The 14,644-nt window shown below is 39.9% G+C and overlaps 1 protein-coding gene across 1 annotated transcript in view; it reads left to right on the top strand.

Annotated features, from left to right (window-relative positions):
• Window positions 1-14,644, top strand: part of LOC115784262 (protein shisa-6-like) — a 64,748-nt gene that overhangs the window by 35,330 nt on the left and 14,774 nt on the right. The window contains exon 5 of the mRNA XM_030735422.1: window positions 700-1,295. Within this exon, the coding sequence (XP_030591282.1) occupies window positions 700-1,295 (596 nt within the window). The remainder of the gene's footprint in view (window positions 1-699; window positions 1,296-14,644) is intronic.

Here is a 14,644-nt window from a genome sequence, read left to right as displayed (position 1 = left end):
GAGGCAACAACTGCTCAGCACAATAGTTAATCAGACAGCCTCCTTGGTAGCCTTTCCCTTTTTGCGAGCACAGCCAAAAACCAGGTAGACAAAAGTCTGCTGAGAGCTACCTGTGGCTATTACCACGGTAATGATTTTACCATTAGGAGTGTGTGCACAGAGCGGAGCAGCGACCTGCTTTTTGCCAGAGGATTAAATGACTGGTTGCTCGTTCAGGCACCATCCACGCATGAACTCTTGAGTACTGTGGCCTGCTGATGAGTGCTCTCACTGCTGAAGGACGAATACATTGACAAGAGCTTGGTGTTATCCTGTTTTTCATGAAAGAAAAGGACAAAACAATTGAAACTGCTTTTAATAGGGCTGTCCAACTGGTGTGGGATTACATTATCACTTCTTACTGCCGCTGTTACCACAGGGATCATGTTTTTGTGGGCGACCAGTTTAATCTGACACCACAGCTGATCAGGATGTTTTGTTATTTGACTTAATAATGTCACAAGATGCACTGCACAACCGCCACACAAATAACATTAGCCTGACCTTCAGTAATACTAGACAGAGTGCTTTTAACACCCAAATGACCACAGAAAAGAGAGAGGTGGGCATCTTATCCAAGATTACAGCCAACCAGAGTAATGCCAGTAAGACTCAATACTAATACTTCGCTCTGATGATCTTTATCTTCTAACCCCTCAGGTGATAAAGACATAGATGAGTACTACAGCAGGAAGCATCATCCTGACTTTGGTGGACGGGGACCAACCCACATGGTGAAGCTGAATGCAGAACCCCAACAACACCAGCAGCGGCAGCGTCCCCGTCGAGTCCAAAGGGCCATGTCGCAGGACCATGTCCTGTCTCCTCCCAGGACGCCACGACGTGGAGACTATGGCCTGTCTTCATACGGCGTGATGGCAGCCGCAGCATATGGAAGCAGTCGCCACCTCTCAGAGGAGCAGCTGCTTTCAGCAGATCGCCTCCATTCCCAGGATCCGCTGCTGCTGTCCCCAGCAATGAGGCGTGACAAGTTCCGGGAGAAGGCCATGGCAAGGGCCATGTCTCATGCTGACATGCTGATGCCCACCACGCCAGTTATGGACCGCCACAAGGTGACCAAGATGCACTCTCAACCCAGTGCCTCTACCGACTCCTACAACACTCTGACGGTCAACCACCAAGGAACCACGTCTAAGAGGCAGGCGTTTGCTTCCCGACGGACACACACGGTGGACCACCTGCAGTACATTCCTGGCCACCACCACCACACATACCACACTGCCAGTAAGAATGAGGTAACTGTTTAACTCCAGAGTATAAGCATTCCTGAGACCGCCATGAACATCAACAGAAGGATCCTCAACAGAACATTCAGTCTTCTCATCAAAACAACCTCCTGCATTTAGGAAAAAAAAACAAAACTCTTTTGGCTTTTAGCACAAGCTTTCTGTGTCATCCAGATTTTGGGTAAGTAGAATCAACCCTGGCAAAGACATTTCTCTCTTAGAGCATCATAAGGGCTTTGCGCGGCGACACAAAGATCCTTCATGTCGGACGTTAGACAACGTGAGGAAAATATTTTTTAAACTGGACATGGGACTGGAAGGGAATTGTATCAACTTTATAAATATATAAATATATTTACTATTTGTATTTTCAGTCCTTGTTATAGCTTTAGCAATTCTCATGATTTAAGCACTTCAGATGGTGCCTCTTGAATTGTCCCATTTCGATGATGAAGTGGATTTGTGGGTTAAAAAGCACAATTAACGAATTCCCTTTTTTTCGATTAAGTTTTCTCTTTTTTCTTCTTCTTCTGTGAATGGCCAGAACATATCAGCTTATTAGTGAAAAACAAGGCTATTTTTGTTGCATATAATAGAAGATTGTAAATAGGCTATATTAGCAGCATTAACCTAGAAAAGCTGGCCCTCTGGCATTTTTTTCCTCCCACCTGGAATCGTTGATTCCTACGTAAACATTTTGTTTTAGATAAGGCAAATTTCCCCAAATAGCATTATTTCCACAGATGTCTGCAAAATATGTGGATCTAATATATATATGGGGAATATTTTTTTCTTTTCTTACTGTGCTTGTAGCATAGAATGATTGTATATGAAATAACCTTTTACCAGTGTTGACTGGCAGCTTCGATCTGCAGAAATAAATCTACAGGTGAAACTGGAGCCTGATGATCATTGGAATTTACTTAATTTCCATATCCTTGCTTTGTCATCCATAATGCTATTGTGCCCATCCTTCTCAGTTTGTGATTGGCCAGTTGCTTCCATCTCTACACATCAAGTAGTCAGTGTTAAGAGGTGCATAGGGCATGTAATAGTTTGTTGATGTAATGGCTGAAGCGACAGGTACTAAAGAGGACGTCATGTTTGCCAGTCAATGAAACATTGATTAAACTGTGAGATGTTTGAGATGTTTTCATTAAAGCAATGCCTTATTGTATGGAATCCCATATGCTCTTAATTGAACAATCATGCATTTATAACACATCTTGTTGTCTTTGCTTTCTGTGCAATATTATTGATTATAATTTACCAGCAGAACCAGCAGCGAAAACATGTACAGTGATAGATGTTACAGTACATATACCTCAAAATGTCAATTGAAGAAGTCTCAAACTTTGTAGGCAAAACAATCATTAGGTATATCAGCCTTCTGATTCTTGTTGAAAATTGTTTAAACTTTACCTGAATAAGATTTATTTATGGGCTAATAAGCCTTTGAATATACTGTTTTCAGCGTTTTCAGAGTAGAAGAGGTTTTCTTGGTTCCTGCATGACGATTCTGTCCAGATTGTGAGACAGTCGGGGTCCAAATTTTGTACTATTAAAAGAAGTGCGGATGGAAGGAATTCCTGCAGGGCTAAGGTTTTCCAAATTGACTCGCCATAGTATGTCATAATGACTGCCAAAGAGCAACAGTTTTTTTTAAGGCCAATTTCTATTTAAGTGCAGGAAAAATTAAGCGTGCCATTGCACTTTTTAACTGCAGGCTATTCGATGCAGTGTCGTGCTGCTGCTTGATAAAGTTGTTGCTTCAAAAGTTACAAGCAAGTTGTGTCCTGGCTGTCTAGTCCCAATTCAAAGCCCAAGGAAAGAAAATTGACACATGCCTAAAAAGAAATTAGCTTCCTTGTAAAGGCAAGTCCCATCTTAAAATTTAATTAGGTTTTCAACTCTTGCAGTAAACTCAAGACCAAATATTAGTTTTTTTTTTTTTTTAAAAAGCTTGATTTCTAAAGAATTACTTATAAAAGATGGATGTAGCCACCAACTTAAGCATTTCTACTGCTGCCAACTGTTTTTTTAACCAGGCTTCATGAGTGAGGGGGTGTCAGCATACTCAGCTTTGTCATCTATTTTATTAGACATGGGGCCATAATTTACAAGATGATCATCAGATTGTATTACAGAAGGCCTTTAACTAACAGTTGAAACTATAAACTCATCAAGAAAGTGTTTATTGAGTAGGGTCATTTTCTCACAAAATCAAACTTCAGTTTGCAGATTTAAAGCTGCATCCAACTTTTATATTCTAGCGCAGTTTATGGTATAAAGATCCCCAAATTACTATATGTCTTCATTAAAGGTCAGAGTAACCTTTGTAATTCTATAGACTTGCAATTTCTGTTCCAAAAATGTCAAGAAATATGAAATTGTATTATTTAGTGACGACACTGAGCAGATCGGGTTTATGGTACAAGCAAGAGATCAGGATTGCTGTTTCTTTAGATAGTTGAGCTGTCAGCTACTGTATATAAAAACTTGAATGCGATGTTATTTGTGGTTTGAACTGTGTAATTTAAATGGCAGGAAAGCAGCATCTCATTCCATTCAGATCTATGATTATGCTGAAGTACGCTCATATACATTGTCACACATTTTTCTTAAGTGTGCATCGTTTCTTTTATTATCAATTTATAATGGATTTACATTGTGGGACATGAAAGATTACCCAGATGTTCAAGAAAAGTATCTATTTAATTTAATGTGCCACTTTATTTTTTTAATGTCAGATATGCATTTAATGATGTCAGTTTAAGGTTCTCTTTTTTCCAACTTTACTGTCTTTGTACATATGATTTTTTTTCTTCCTGTATTGGAGAGTGCTTGCAAAAATGAGGGACATTTGAAGGAGGCGTGATTAATAGACTGCTTTAGGCAGATATCTGTGTTCATCCAATTTGCTCAAACTAATCTCACAAACTTCTGCTCCTTCTTTTCACTTAATTAATAATGATGTCATCCCAAGAGCCTTTTCTCTGTGTGCAATATTTCTTGTTCATGCAGTATAGCTCTATAGCCAATTACTCTTTTTAAAAAGTAGTGTAGTTCATTCGCTGCCATACAGCCTTTATTGTCCTTTTTATTTAGGACTGTATTGTCTTTCATAGTTGAAGTTTTTTTTTATAATACAGATAAATGTGGTATGAATGAAAACATGTCTGTGTAATTGCACAAATAACTGGAGACAAACTTAAAGGCTTCAACAAACAAATTATGACTGTTCTTGAGCTTTTTTCTGTTTGTTTACAAATTATTAAAGCAAACCATGTGTGTTGTATATATCAGCTAAATAACTTATGCTTTTATAATTTCAAAATAAGTGGTATCCCAACTGAACAAAACACTGAAAAAACTTAGAGGACTTATATTATGCAGAAGCCAAAAACCGCAGTTCCTCAAATGGCCACTTGAGGCTTCTTCCAAAAGTAAGTTATCATGGATATGTCCATCTTTATATACAGTCTATGAGCTTGGCCAAAGGTTATGTTCAGGAAATTAATGTGTTTTGGCTTAAAATGCATTCCTTCGCTACTTAATCCTTCACAGATGGCACGATGGTGCAGTGGTGAGTACTGTTGCCTCACAGCAAGAAGTTTCCTGGTTTGAACCCTGACTGGGTTACTTCTGTGTGTGTGTGTGTTTTCTGTGGGTGCTCCAGCTTCCGTACACATTCAACTGCATGTTAGGTTAGCTGGTGATTCTAAAATGGCCATGGATGTGTGACTGTATGGTTAAATGTAGCTTGCAGTGTAAGGATGCTGAGTAAAACTAGAAAAAAATAGTCTAGTCTGTTCCGTGTTAAAAAATAAAATAAACGGTGCTCACTTAGTATATTTAAATGTAAATCCAAAGGGTTCTTTTACAAGCATCAACCATTTTTAAACATTTGTAATATGTATGTGCAATCACGTGAAAACAGTTTTCATAAGACTCTACGCAGTCCTGTGAAAAATTAAGTAAACCCTTACTGTTTCCATTGGAATTAATAGGGTATGTAGCATCCATGTACAGTTAATCAAATGCACTTGACCATCAACAAGTATGAGCACCTCTATAAAAGCAGAATTTTGGGCGGTTTGCTGGTCTGGACCTTTCAGGTGTCTGTTTACACAATGTCCCAATCTTCCCAGGAGTGGACGTCCCAGCAGATTCACCTCAGGGTCAGACCTTGCAATGCTCAGAGAAACTGCAAGAAAACTCCAAGACCTACATCTCAAGCTTTCTGAGGGCCTCAGTTAGCATCTCTTGTTGGGAAGGGTTGCTAGGAGAAAACCTCAGTCACAGGAGCTGAGCACCTTGCAGTCATTGAGTCAAATGTAAACTCCTCTGTATACCAAAGTTTTCTAGAGTTACATATGAGGTAATCTTTCAGCCAGCTAAAGTTTTGCCTAAATTGGGTAATGAAACAAAAAAATTATCCTAAACATACCGACTTTACAGCAGAATGGTCCAGTCAAAGTTTAGACCCCACCCTGAGTGAAATGCTGTGGTGGGACCTTCAGAGAGCTGTGCATAAACGAATGTCTGCAAAACTCACTGAACTGAAGTAACATTTTAAAGAAGAGTGGGCCGAGATTCCTCTGCAATGATGTGAGAAACCGATAAAGTCTTACAGAAAATGATTACTTCAAGTTATTGCTGCTAAACATGGTTCTGCAAGCTATTGAATCATGGGGTGTACTTACTTTCTCATTAAACTACATGTATGATGAGTTGGGCATAAGAAGCATCTCAGCACTGCCAGAATCAGGTGTGACCAACAAGCCCCTTCTGCATATCTTTGAGACAAAAGAGCAGATTTTGATACACTGATCATTAGAACAAGGCTGATTTTGCCTTCTTTTTCTTTTGTCAGAAATAAAAATATCTGCACCACACTCCAACCTGCCTTTGCATTCGCAGGCTAAAACTTTCTGGTCACTGACACGGTCAACAAAAAGCTCTGAGGCTTATTACTTTTATGACACATGTAATAATACCTTTTCCTCCCATCATGTCCTGGTCCATCTGAAACCCTCTTGAAATTCATAGAGGAGTAAACAGGCCATACATTTTGTACAATACCAGAACAAAACCTAATGGTCACAATAGTGCACGCACAAATAGGCAGATGGCAAATAGCAGTGGTTTCCACTTTCTTCAACACCCATCCATTTGCATTTAGATAGAAAAACGAACAAGGTTATTTGGACAACTGTGGCCCAAATGGAGGAGCAATGGTCAAGTGTTTGGCTATTAAACAATTTAATCCTGTTCTGTGTCCTTAATCAGGTCAACTAATTCAGGTGGCTGCTTGAATGATCTTGACCATCACGAACGGCCACTGGTGTTCAAAAAGGTGATGTTGTGTATGTTGCGACGTGATCACTTTTATTATCAATAAACCAACAGTCAGAAGGAGCTCTCTCTGTGCTTATTGAATCCTAGTGCTAATCCCAACAATGTAAAATAACAAAGTGTGCTCATGAATCTTCCTTTTGTGTTGTTGTCAGTCTCTGGTGTCTTGCTCTTTTTTCTGCTTCTCTTTCCTGAAAGACAAAAAGAAAAATAAACTCGTACAGACCTCTGGGAAGGACTTGAGAACTTTATGATTTTATTTTATCTACCCTGAAATTTGTGAAACGCTGGATGTATCAAGGATTTCAAACAGCTGAATCCAACCTAATAGATCAGCATTGTGATCCAGTCAGAGGCAGAATGAGGGAGAAGTTTTGCTCTGATTGATTCATGGAAGGAATTCAAAGAATGGACAGAAGTCGAGCAAGAACAAAAAGATTCGCTGGTAAAGATGAACCCACAGAAATCCAGCAGTTACCGCTTACTGTACTAAGCTCTTTAGCGAACTATGAACTCAGTGGGTTGTTTTTGTACTGTCCACAAATTTTTGCTCACTCACCTCATTGTTTCCCACTGCAAATAAATAAAATAAAGTTGCTCTATAATGTTTACTTCCCTGTCACTCTATTACCAAAAGTATTCCCTCATCTGCCTTCACACATATAAACTTGAGTGACATCCTATTCTTAACCCGTAGGGTTTAATTTGATGTCGGCCCACATTGTATTTATTTTCACTGTGGCTCCTCTGTGATTCACTTTGACTGCATTTTCATGTCAAATATCACATTTTTATGGCGACTGCGTTGTCTCAGTCCAAAATACTTTGCATTTTGAAGCAAAGTATGTTTGTTGTAAATACTTTGCTTTTCTAATTTTTGATGAATACTGAGAGTATTTGAAATGTTAACTGCGCTATATCAGCTTCAACTCTTCTAGGAAGGTTTTCCACAGGTTTAGTGTTTATTGGAATTTCTGACCATTCTTCCAGAAGCACATTTGTGAGGTCACACACTGATGTTGGAGAGAAGGCCTGGCTCACAGTCTCTGCTCTAATTCATCCCAAAGGTGTTCTATCAGGCTGAGTTCAGGACTCTGTGCAGGCCAGTCAAGTTCTTCCACACCAAACTGGCTCATCCACGTCTTTATGGAGCTGCTTTGTGCACTGGTGTGCAGTCATGTTGGAAGAGGAAGGGCCAATCCCCAAACAAAGTTGGGAGCATGAAATTGTCCCAAATGTCTTGGTATGCTGAAGCATTAAGAGTTCCTGTCAGTGGAACTGACACTTTGCCTTGTGCTTGGTGATGTAAGGCTTGGATGCAGCTGCTCGGCCATGGAAACCCATTCCATAAAGCCATCTGTGCACTGTTCTTGAGCTAATCTGAAGGCCACGTGAAATTTGGAATGGCTGACTCTGCAGAAAGTTGGCAACCTCTGAGCACTATGTACCTCAGCATCCACTGACCCCGCCCTGTGATTTTACGTGGCCTACCACGTCATGGTTGAGTCGCTTCCACTTTGTTATAATCCCACTAACAGTTGACTGAAGTAAGGAAATTTCACAACTGGACTTGTTGCACAGGTGGCATCCTATCACAGTACCACGCTGACCCATTCGTTCACGAATGCATGCCTTGGTTTTATAGTGTAGTATTGATCAGGAGTGGTGACCTCAAAATATTATCTCTTTAAGTTTTTATTAAGGTTTATTAAAGTTTTAGAGCTCTCTTCCTTTGTGTCCTCTATTTGATTCTGTGAGTTCTTGTGTTTTAGTTTAAGCTGCTTTTTTTTTTTTGTAAGCAATTTTCTGATAAAATATCTTGGTCAGTTAATTCCCCATGTATTTATATTGCTGTTCTTTCCAGCCTTTAGTCCATGTTTACTCACTTGTTCTACTCATCCCTGCCTTTATTTTTTTGGTCAGACAATCCAGGAATAATTTGTTTATTCCTGGACTTTTTGACAGTTTACTTACCTTAGTATGAAACTCCAGTCTATTTTCCTGTTGTTCAATATTGAAAATTCACAGTAGACGCTCGATGGTTTTATTCAGTATTCTCAAAAACCCATTTCAGTGTTTTAAGATCTTCATATAATACTTTGATTTTATATTCTCAAGTTTCTTTCATTTTTTCTAAATGCTTTGATTCATTTTTCTCAGATTTTCTGTTTTCTCTTCTTCAGTATCACTTTGTCAGTATTCTGAAGCTTTCAACGACCTCAGACTTTAATTACGGCTAGATTTCACTGACTATTCTCATGTTTGCATACAGCACTCCCAAATTTCCATCCTTTTTACAGTGTAAAGTGATCACTTTTATATAATCTCCAACTGAACAATACATGCCTACAGCTGACACATGAATGAATGCATTGCACTGTTAAGTAGAACATTTACCCTACCATAAAAAGGAAATACTCAAATAATAAATGCTGCTGACCAGCCATCTGGCTGGAAATAGAAGCCATTATCTGCACTGCTATTATACCAATAGCATCCAACCTGAACAGAAATTGGACAATTCCTGTAATTTATGGTTCACGGTGAGAGTTCTCACCTCCAGGGAGAAGTGAATGGATGTGGGCATCATGTAAATGCAGAGAGTTAATAGAGTAGGGGTGCTTAAGGAGCCTGTGTAAACACCATGGCATTCACTGGTGACTGCAGCACCGTGAGAGTTTGAAGATGAATGCAGCTAACGACCGCGACTGTTCTCACTGCAGAGCACACACACATGACTCTCTCATAGGCGGCTGGTATCGATCCCTCTGACACCCTGCTTTGCTGTTGCTTAAATGAGAGCCGTAGCAAAGCTGTGTGTGACCTGGTGTCTAGTGGTAGTTGTTCTTGTTTTTTTCATAGAGTAACAATAATCCTAAACAATGTCTATTCTGAAAATACAGATCATCAGGATTTTTTGTATTCATTTTATGATTGTTGTAAGTTTTCTGAGTTTGAGGTTCTTGCAGTCACAAGAGATTGCATTAAGCATTATAAAAGCAAAATAAGAGGGGAAAAAAGTCTTTGGAAGTGATGTTAGCCTTGAATTGGGTGAAACTGTTACTCATTAACCTTCAGTTAATGAATAATTAAATCTGATAGGTGGCTAATGCATACTACTCTTGAATTAGTTCATTGTTCATGTGCCTGGTGTTACTTCCAGTGACAGCATGTAAATACTTGCTCAGTAATAAAAAGAAATGACATCCCACAGCCCGCTTACACCTTCAACACGTCCTTTTTATTTCTCATCCCTGTGATGCATTCATGGTGCAAACATAGAGATGTGGTTGTAAGCATCTAGCTAGGTACAGAAGAGAAGGGAGCATAAACTTAGTGGTGTTTAAGTGGTTTGTCACAAAAATGTACCCATGAGCTAAATTTACCGTTGCTGTATTTCCCACAGAGGGGGAAGGGGGGGGGGGGGGGGGGGGGGTGACACCGATAGATGGAGAAAGATGTAAGAAAAATGGACAGGAAATGTTCAAACCTAAGCACTGCTCAGTGCATAATGTTTTGCTGAATTATGTTTCTGTGAAATATCTTCCAAATAAACTGAAGGCTGGCTAAACTGGTTAGCTTGCCAGCCTTCAGTTTATTTCTTTAGTTATTGTCCATCTCTGCTTCTCTTCCACAGCAGGTCTTTTGTCCTGTCTCTCTCCCCTCGCCCCCAAACAGTCGTGGCCGATGACTGCCCCTCCCTGAGCCTGGTTCTGCTGGAGGTTTCTTCCTGTTAAAAGGGAGTTTTTCCTTCTCACTATCACCAAGTACTTACTCACAAGGGGTTTTCTCCCTACTATTGTAGGGTCATTACCTTATTACCTAATTTGAAATCAAGAAGCCACCACATTTTTGAGGTTGCAGCACCCAGACATTCCCATCACCGCTAAAGAAATTCTGTCAGTGATGGAAAAAAATTAATAAGACTACCAATGATTATAGGACATCAGAGCTTTTGTATCAGATGTACTGCATCTTTAGTACAGGATGGTTTCATTCCCAGGCCAGTTTCAATTATGATGCCAGAACAGTGCAGACACACCACCTGACCTCACAAGTACAAACAAACACACTCTGCACACTCTGGCGTGGGCTCTACATGGGGTGAAAACTCAATTTTGAAGCCACATCAGTTACTGACATGCTGCACACATGTGGGCGACATTCCTTTAGGTGAAGGACTGGAGGATCCTCCATGACGGCAGAGAGGAGACTTTCCATTACAAGGCAGGAAGCTTAGCTAGCACATCTATTCATTTACCTGTTTACCCTGACTTCACTTGCCTATCCATTCTCATTGTGTTATAGCATAATACACTCTAATAGCAGATATTAGTGAGGTATTATATTAATGTAGCATGTATGCTTTAGAGTATATAAATAAATTACCTTTTGACATCCTCAGGGAATAAATAAACTACTTTAAGAAACAGCAAATGACTCTACCAATAAAATGTGGTAAATATCAGTTACAAGGCTCTCCTGTGTAGAGTGTCTTACCTTCTTGCGGTCTGTGCTGGTGTGCTGCTGTTCCTCGTGTTTACATTATCCTCATTATTTCCTTTGTGCCACACACAAGACATTTTTCATAGAAAATCCTACACAGGATCCACAAAATGATCACCCTTGTGATTTTATAACCCACAAATTAAGAAGTGAATGATTATGAAGTGGATACCTGTAGATAATAATCCATAACTTGGATGTGATTAGACTAATTTCCTAATGGGCTCAGCAAAGCACCGCCAGACCACAGATGGATTAGTTGTATACCTCAAATGATCTCAGACCTCATCACCTTGGTCAATTTTATCCACCAAGAAAAGTTACAGGGCTGCTGAGCTGAGTACCAGAGGTGAGGACTCTGTCCAGAAAATGATTATAATTATCATCATAATGATAATAATAACTGTTATGGGAGTTCTCGCAAAAATCCCTCCTCAAACATCACGGAAACATCCTCGTTAGGGAAGACCAAAGGAAGCCTTGTGTTTATTACAGAAGCTGCAGAGTTTTACAGCAAATAACAGCAGCTGTTGCTATAAACTTCACTATGCATCCAAATGGCCAAGCTTTCACGATTAACGTTAAAATACTTATTAAACAAAATTATGAATAGAAAAGGTCAAAACAAGAAATAAATCAAACCCTGGAAGTTTTGAAAATCTGGCAATTTCATCCCAAAATCTCCTAAATTGACCATAATATGAGATGCTTGTCTTAAAATTGCTTAAAATATATTATGATATTGCACATAACTACATTCCAAGCTACAGTATTAAAAGTCTGCTTTCTGTGCTCCCCCCCCGAGTGTGAACATTCAATTAAATACAAAGCTTACTGCTAGACAGATATCCTGCCTGCACCGTCTTATTGACAACAACCTTCATTAATCACACACACCATACACACTATTCATTCTCCATCTGCTACCAAGATAACAACGGCAGTGGTTTGCTAAAGTCGCACTCACTGGATTCTTACTCTTCCCTGTCGTCTTTACCAGCTTCCTTCCTGTTTTCACCTTCATTTTTTCATATCCGGTCAAAGTCAGAGTCGTTTTTTTTTCCCCAGCCTGGACTTCAAGTCATGAAGCAGAGCAGATACTCCACACTTTAAGACAGTACGGGTCACAGAGCAGATCAATGTGCGAGAACACCAGAGGCCGGGTCCTCTCCAGAGTCTGAGACCGGCTCATGTGTCCATTGATCAAATGCCAGCAGAAAAAAAGCAACACCTTTCTTATCGTGTAACTAAAATGAAAGTCCTCGGGGGGTTTTTAAAACTACTCCGTTTATTTGCTGTCACAACAGCTCAGTGTTGAACAGACCCCTTAGTTAAAGGGTCAGCTCCCCTCCAAGTTTAAAAAGTGTAAGTTAAATGTAGCTCTGCTATAAAAGAACAGAAGTACACCAATTCCTTGTGTGTGTATATAGTATGTCACAATACTGCAATAACGTTTCATGTCTGATTACTGATTGTTTTTAGTATTTAATTCAACAGATGCCTTTTCAAGATAAATCCCAGCAAAGGATCAAAAGGGGAAAATAATATTTCCAGCAGGCGGCTGGCAGGCAGTCGTTTCCTGATAACAAAAGTTGTACGAACCTTCTCTCATCTGTGAAGAGAACCAGGTACCAGCGCTGGACCTTCCAGTTCTGGTATTCTCTGGGTAATGCCAACTGAGCTGCATGGTGCTGGGCTGTGAGCACAGGTTCCACTAAAGGACAGTGGGCCCTCATGCAACCCTTATTGGGTCTATTTCTGACAATTTGGTCAACATGCACATGAAATCATTTTGTGGGTCAGTTTGTTGCACATAGGAGCAGATACTGGTCCTGCGGCTGGATTGATGCCCTTCTGCAGCCCTTTGCAGCTCTCCTTGTGTAACGGCCTGTCTCCTGGTACCTCTTAAAACTGACAAAACAGACTTTCTTTCTACCTGTGCAGTCTGAATGGGCTGGAGGTACCATCTCATGCTACCAGTTGTGACAAGGACACTTAAAAAAAACAAAACTCATGGAAAATACGTCAGAAGGGACGATATCATGGTCCAGGGTCTTTTTGACCCTGTGTGTTTTGTTTTACTTCATTTTGCCTGTTCTGTTCTGGGTTTCTTTTGGTTGTGGGGTTTAACTGTTATTTCTATCCTGGTGTTCTCTCTGTATTCTGTGTCAGGGCTGTGTCTTTGTTTCCCCCTTCTGTCTTCCTGTTTTATTTTGATAGTCGTCTGGTCTCTGTCTGTTGTGTTCAGTTTTGTTTCCTCTGGTCTCGTCTAGGTAATCAGCGTCACTTGTGTTCTCACCTGTTTCCTCTTCCCTCATCAGTCCTCCTGTGTATTTAAGTCCAGTGTTTTCAGTACCTTTTGTTGTGTCGTCATCTTCATCTTGTTCATTGTCTTAATGCTGTATGTGTCCTGTCTGGTTTCCCTAGTTTAGTTATTGTTGTTCTGGATTTTTGCTGCTGGCTCTGTCCAGTCCTGCCTTATGTTCTGCACTCACCAAATAAAAGCTGAGTTTTTTTTTTTACCTCCGTCTTGTGTATGCTGCGTTGGGGTCCTCCTCCTGCCTGCCACACAGCACAGCGTTCCATGACAGACGAGGAGAGAGCAATAGGCTTTGGGCACCTTTCCCTGAGAATGAGTTTCATTCTCAGGGAATTTCATTCTGTTTCACTGTGAACTGAGGTGTACCTGTCGCCAACTGTAACTAGACTGAAACACAGTTTTTCTGTCTACAAGTGGCCAAGTTGGGGGGGTGTCTTGGTCTGTTCAGTGTGATTTTAACTTTAAGGTTTCCTCGGTTTACTTGTTAGGTGTTTTATATGTTTGCATGGCTCCTAAAAAGGCCACTTGGCACAGAGCATGTTTTATATAACTGTTAGGAATTGCACATAATTTAAAGTTTTGTAAATAAGAATATTGAAAGAGTTGCAGTTGTTTTCTGTTCTGGTCTAATTGTTAAGAGAATTAACTATTGAGAACAGGAAGTGGGTCATCAATGTTTAAGAGTTGCCGCTGTAAAACTAAATCTCATCTCATCAAAGTCTAACACTTTCAAGGTTCATATCTATTATATACACATGACTTTAAGTGAAATCATATCTTAACAAATTTTTTTACTTGGTACGATCTGGAATTAACAGTATATTGTAATTGCAATAATGTTGAGATGGTAAAACCATCAAATTTATGTGTGGGAATACTTGTTCTGAGACAGGCTGGTGACCTGTACAGGGCCACCTTTCACCCTATGGTAGCTGGGATAGGCCCCTGACCCCTCATGACCCTGAAGTGGATAAGCGGAAGCGGATGGATGGATGGATGGATGGATTTCTATGTAAAGTTACATGTAAAAAAACATATTGTCATTGATATAATCAAAACTTAACAGTAGATTGTTGTAATCCTAGAACCATTTACTAGTTTTGCAACAGTATTGTGACCTTTTTTTATTGGGTGGCACATCATTTTATTACATTAAATAAGGATTAAATGTAAA

This window comes from Archocentrus centrarchus, chromosome 8, assembly GCF_007364275.1.
Source record: "Archocentrus centrarchus isolate MPI-CPG fArcCen1 chromosome 8, fArcCen1, whole genome shotgun sequence".
NCBI classification, from domain to species: Eukaryota; Metazoa; Chordata; class Actinopteri; order Cichliformes; family Cichlidae; genus Archocentrus; species Archocentrus centrarchus.
Note: the sequence above shows the minus strand (reverse complement) of the source record. Positions and strands in the feature narration are given on the sequence as shown.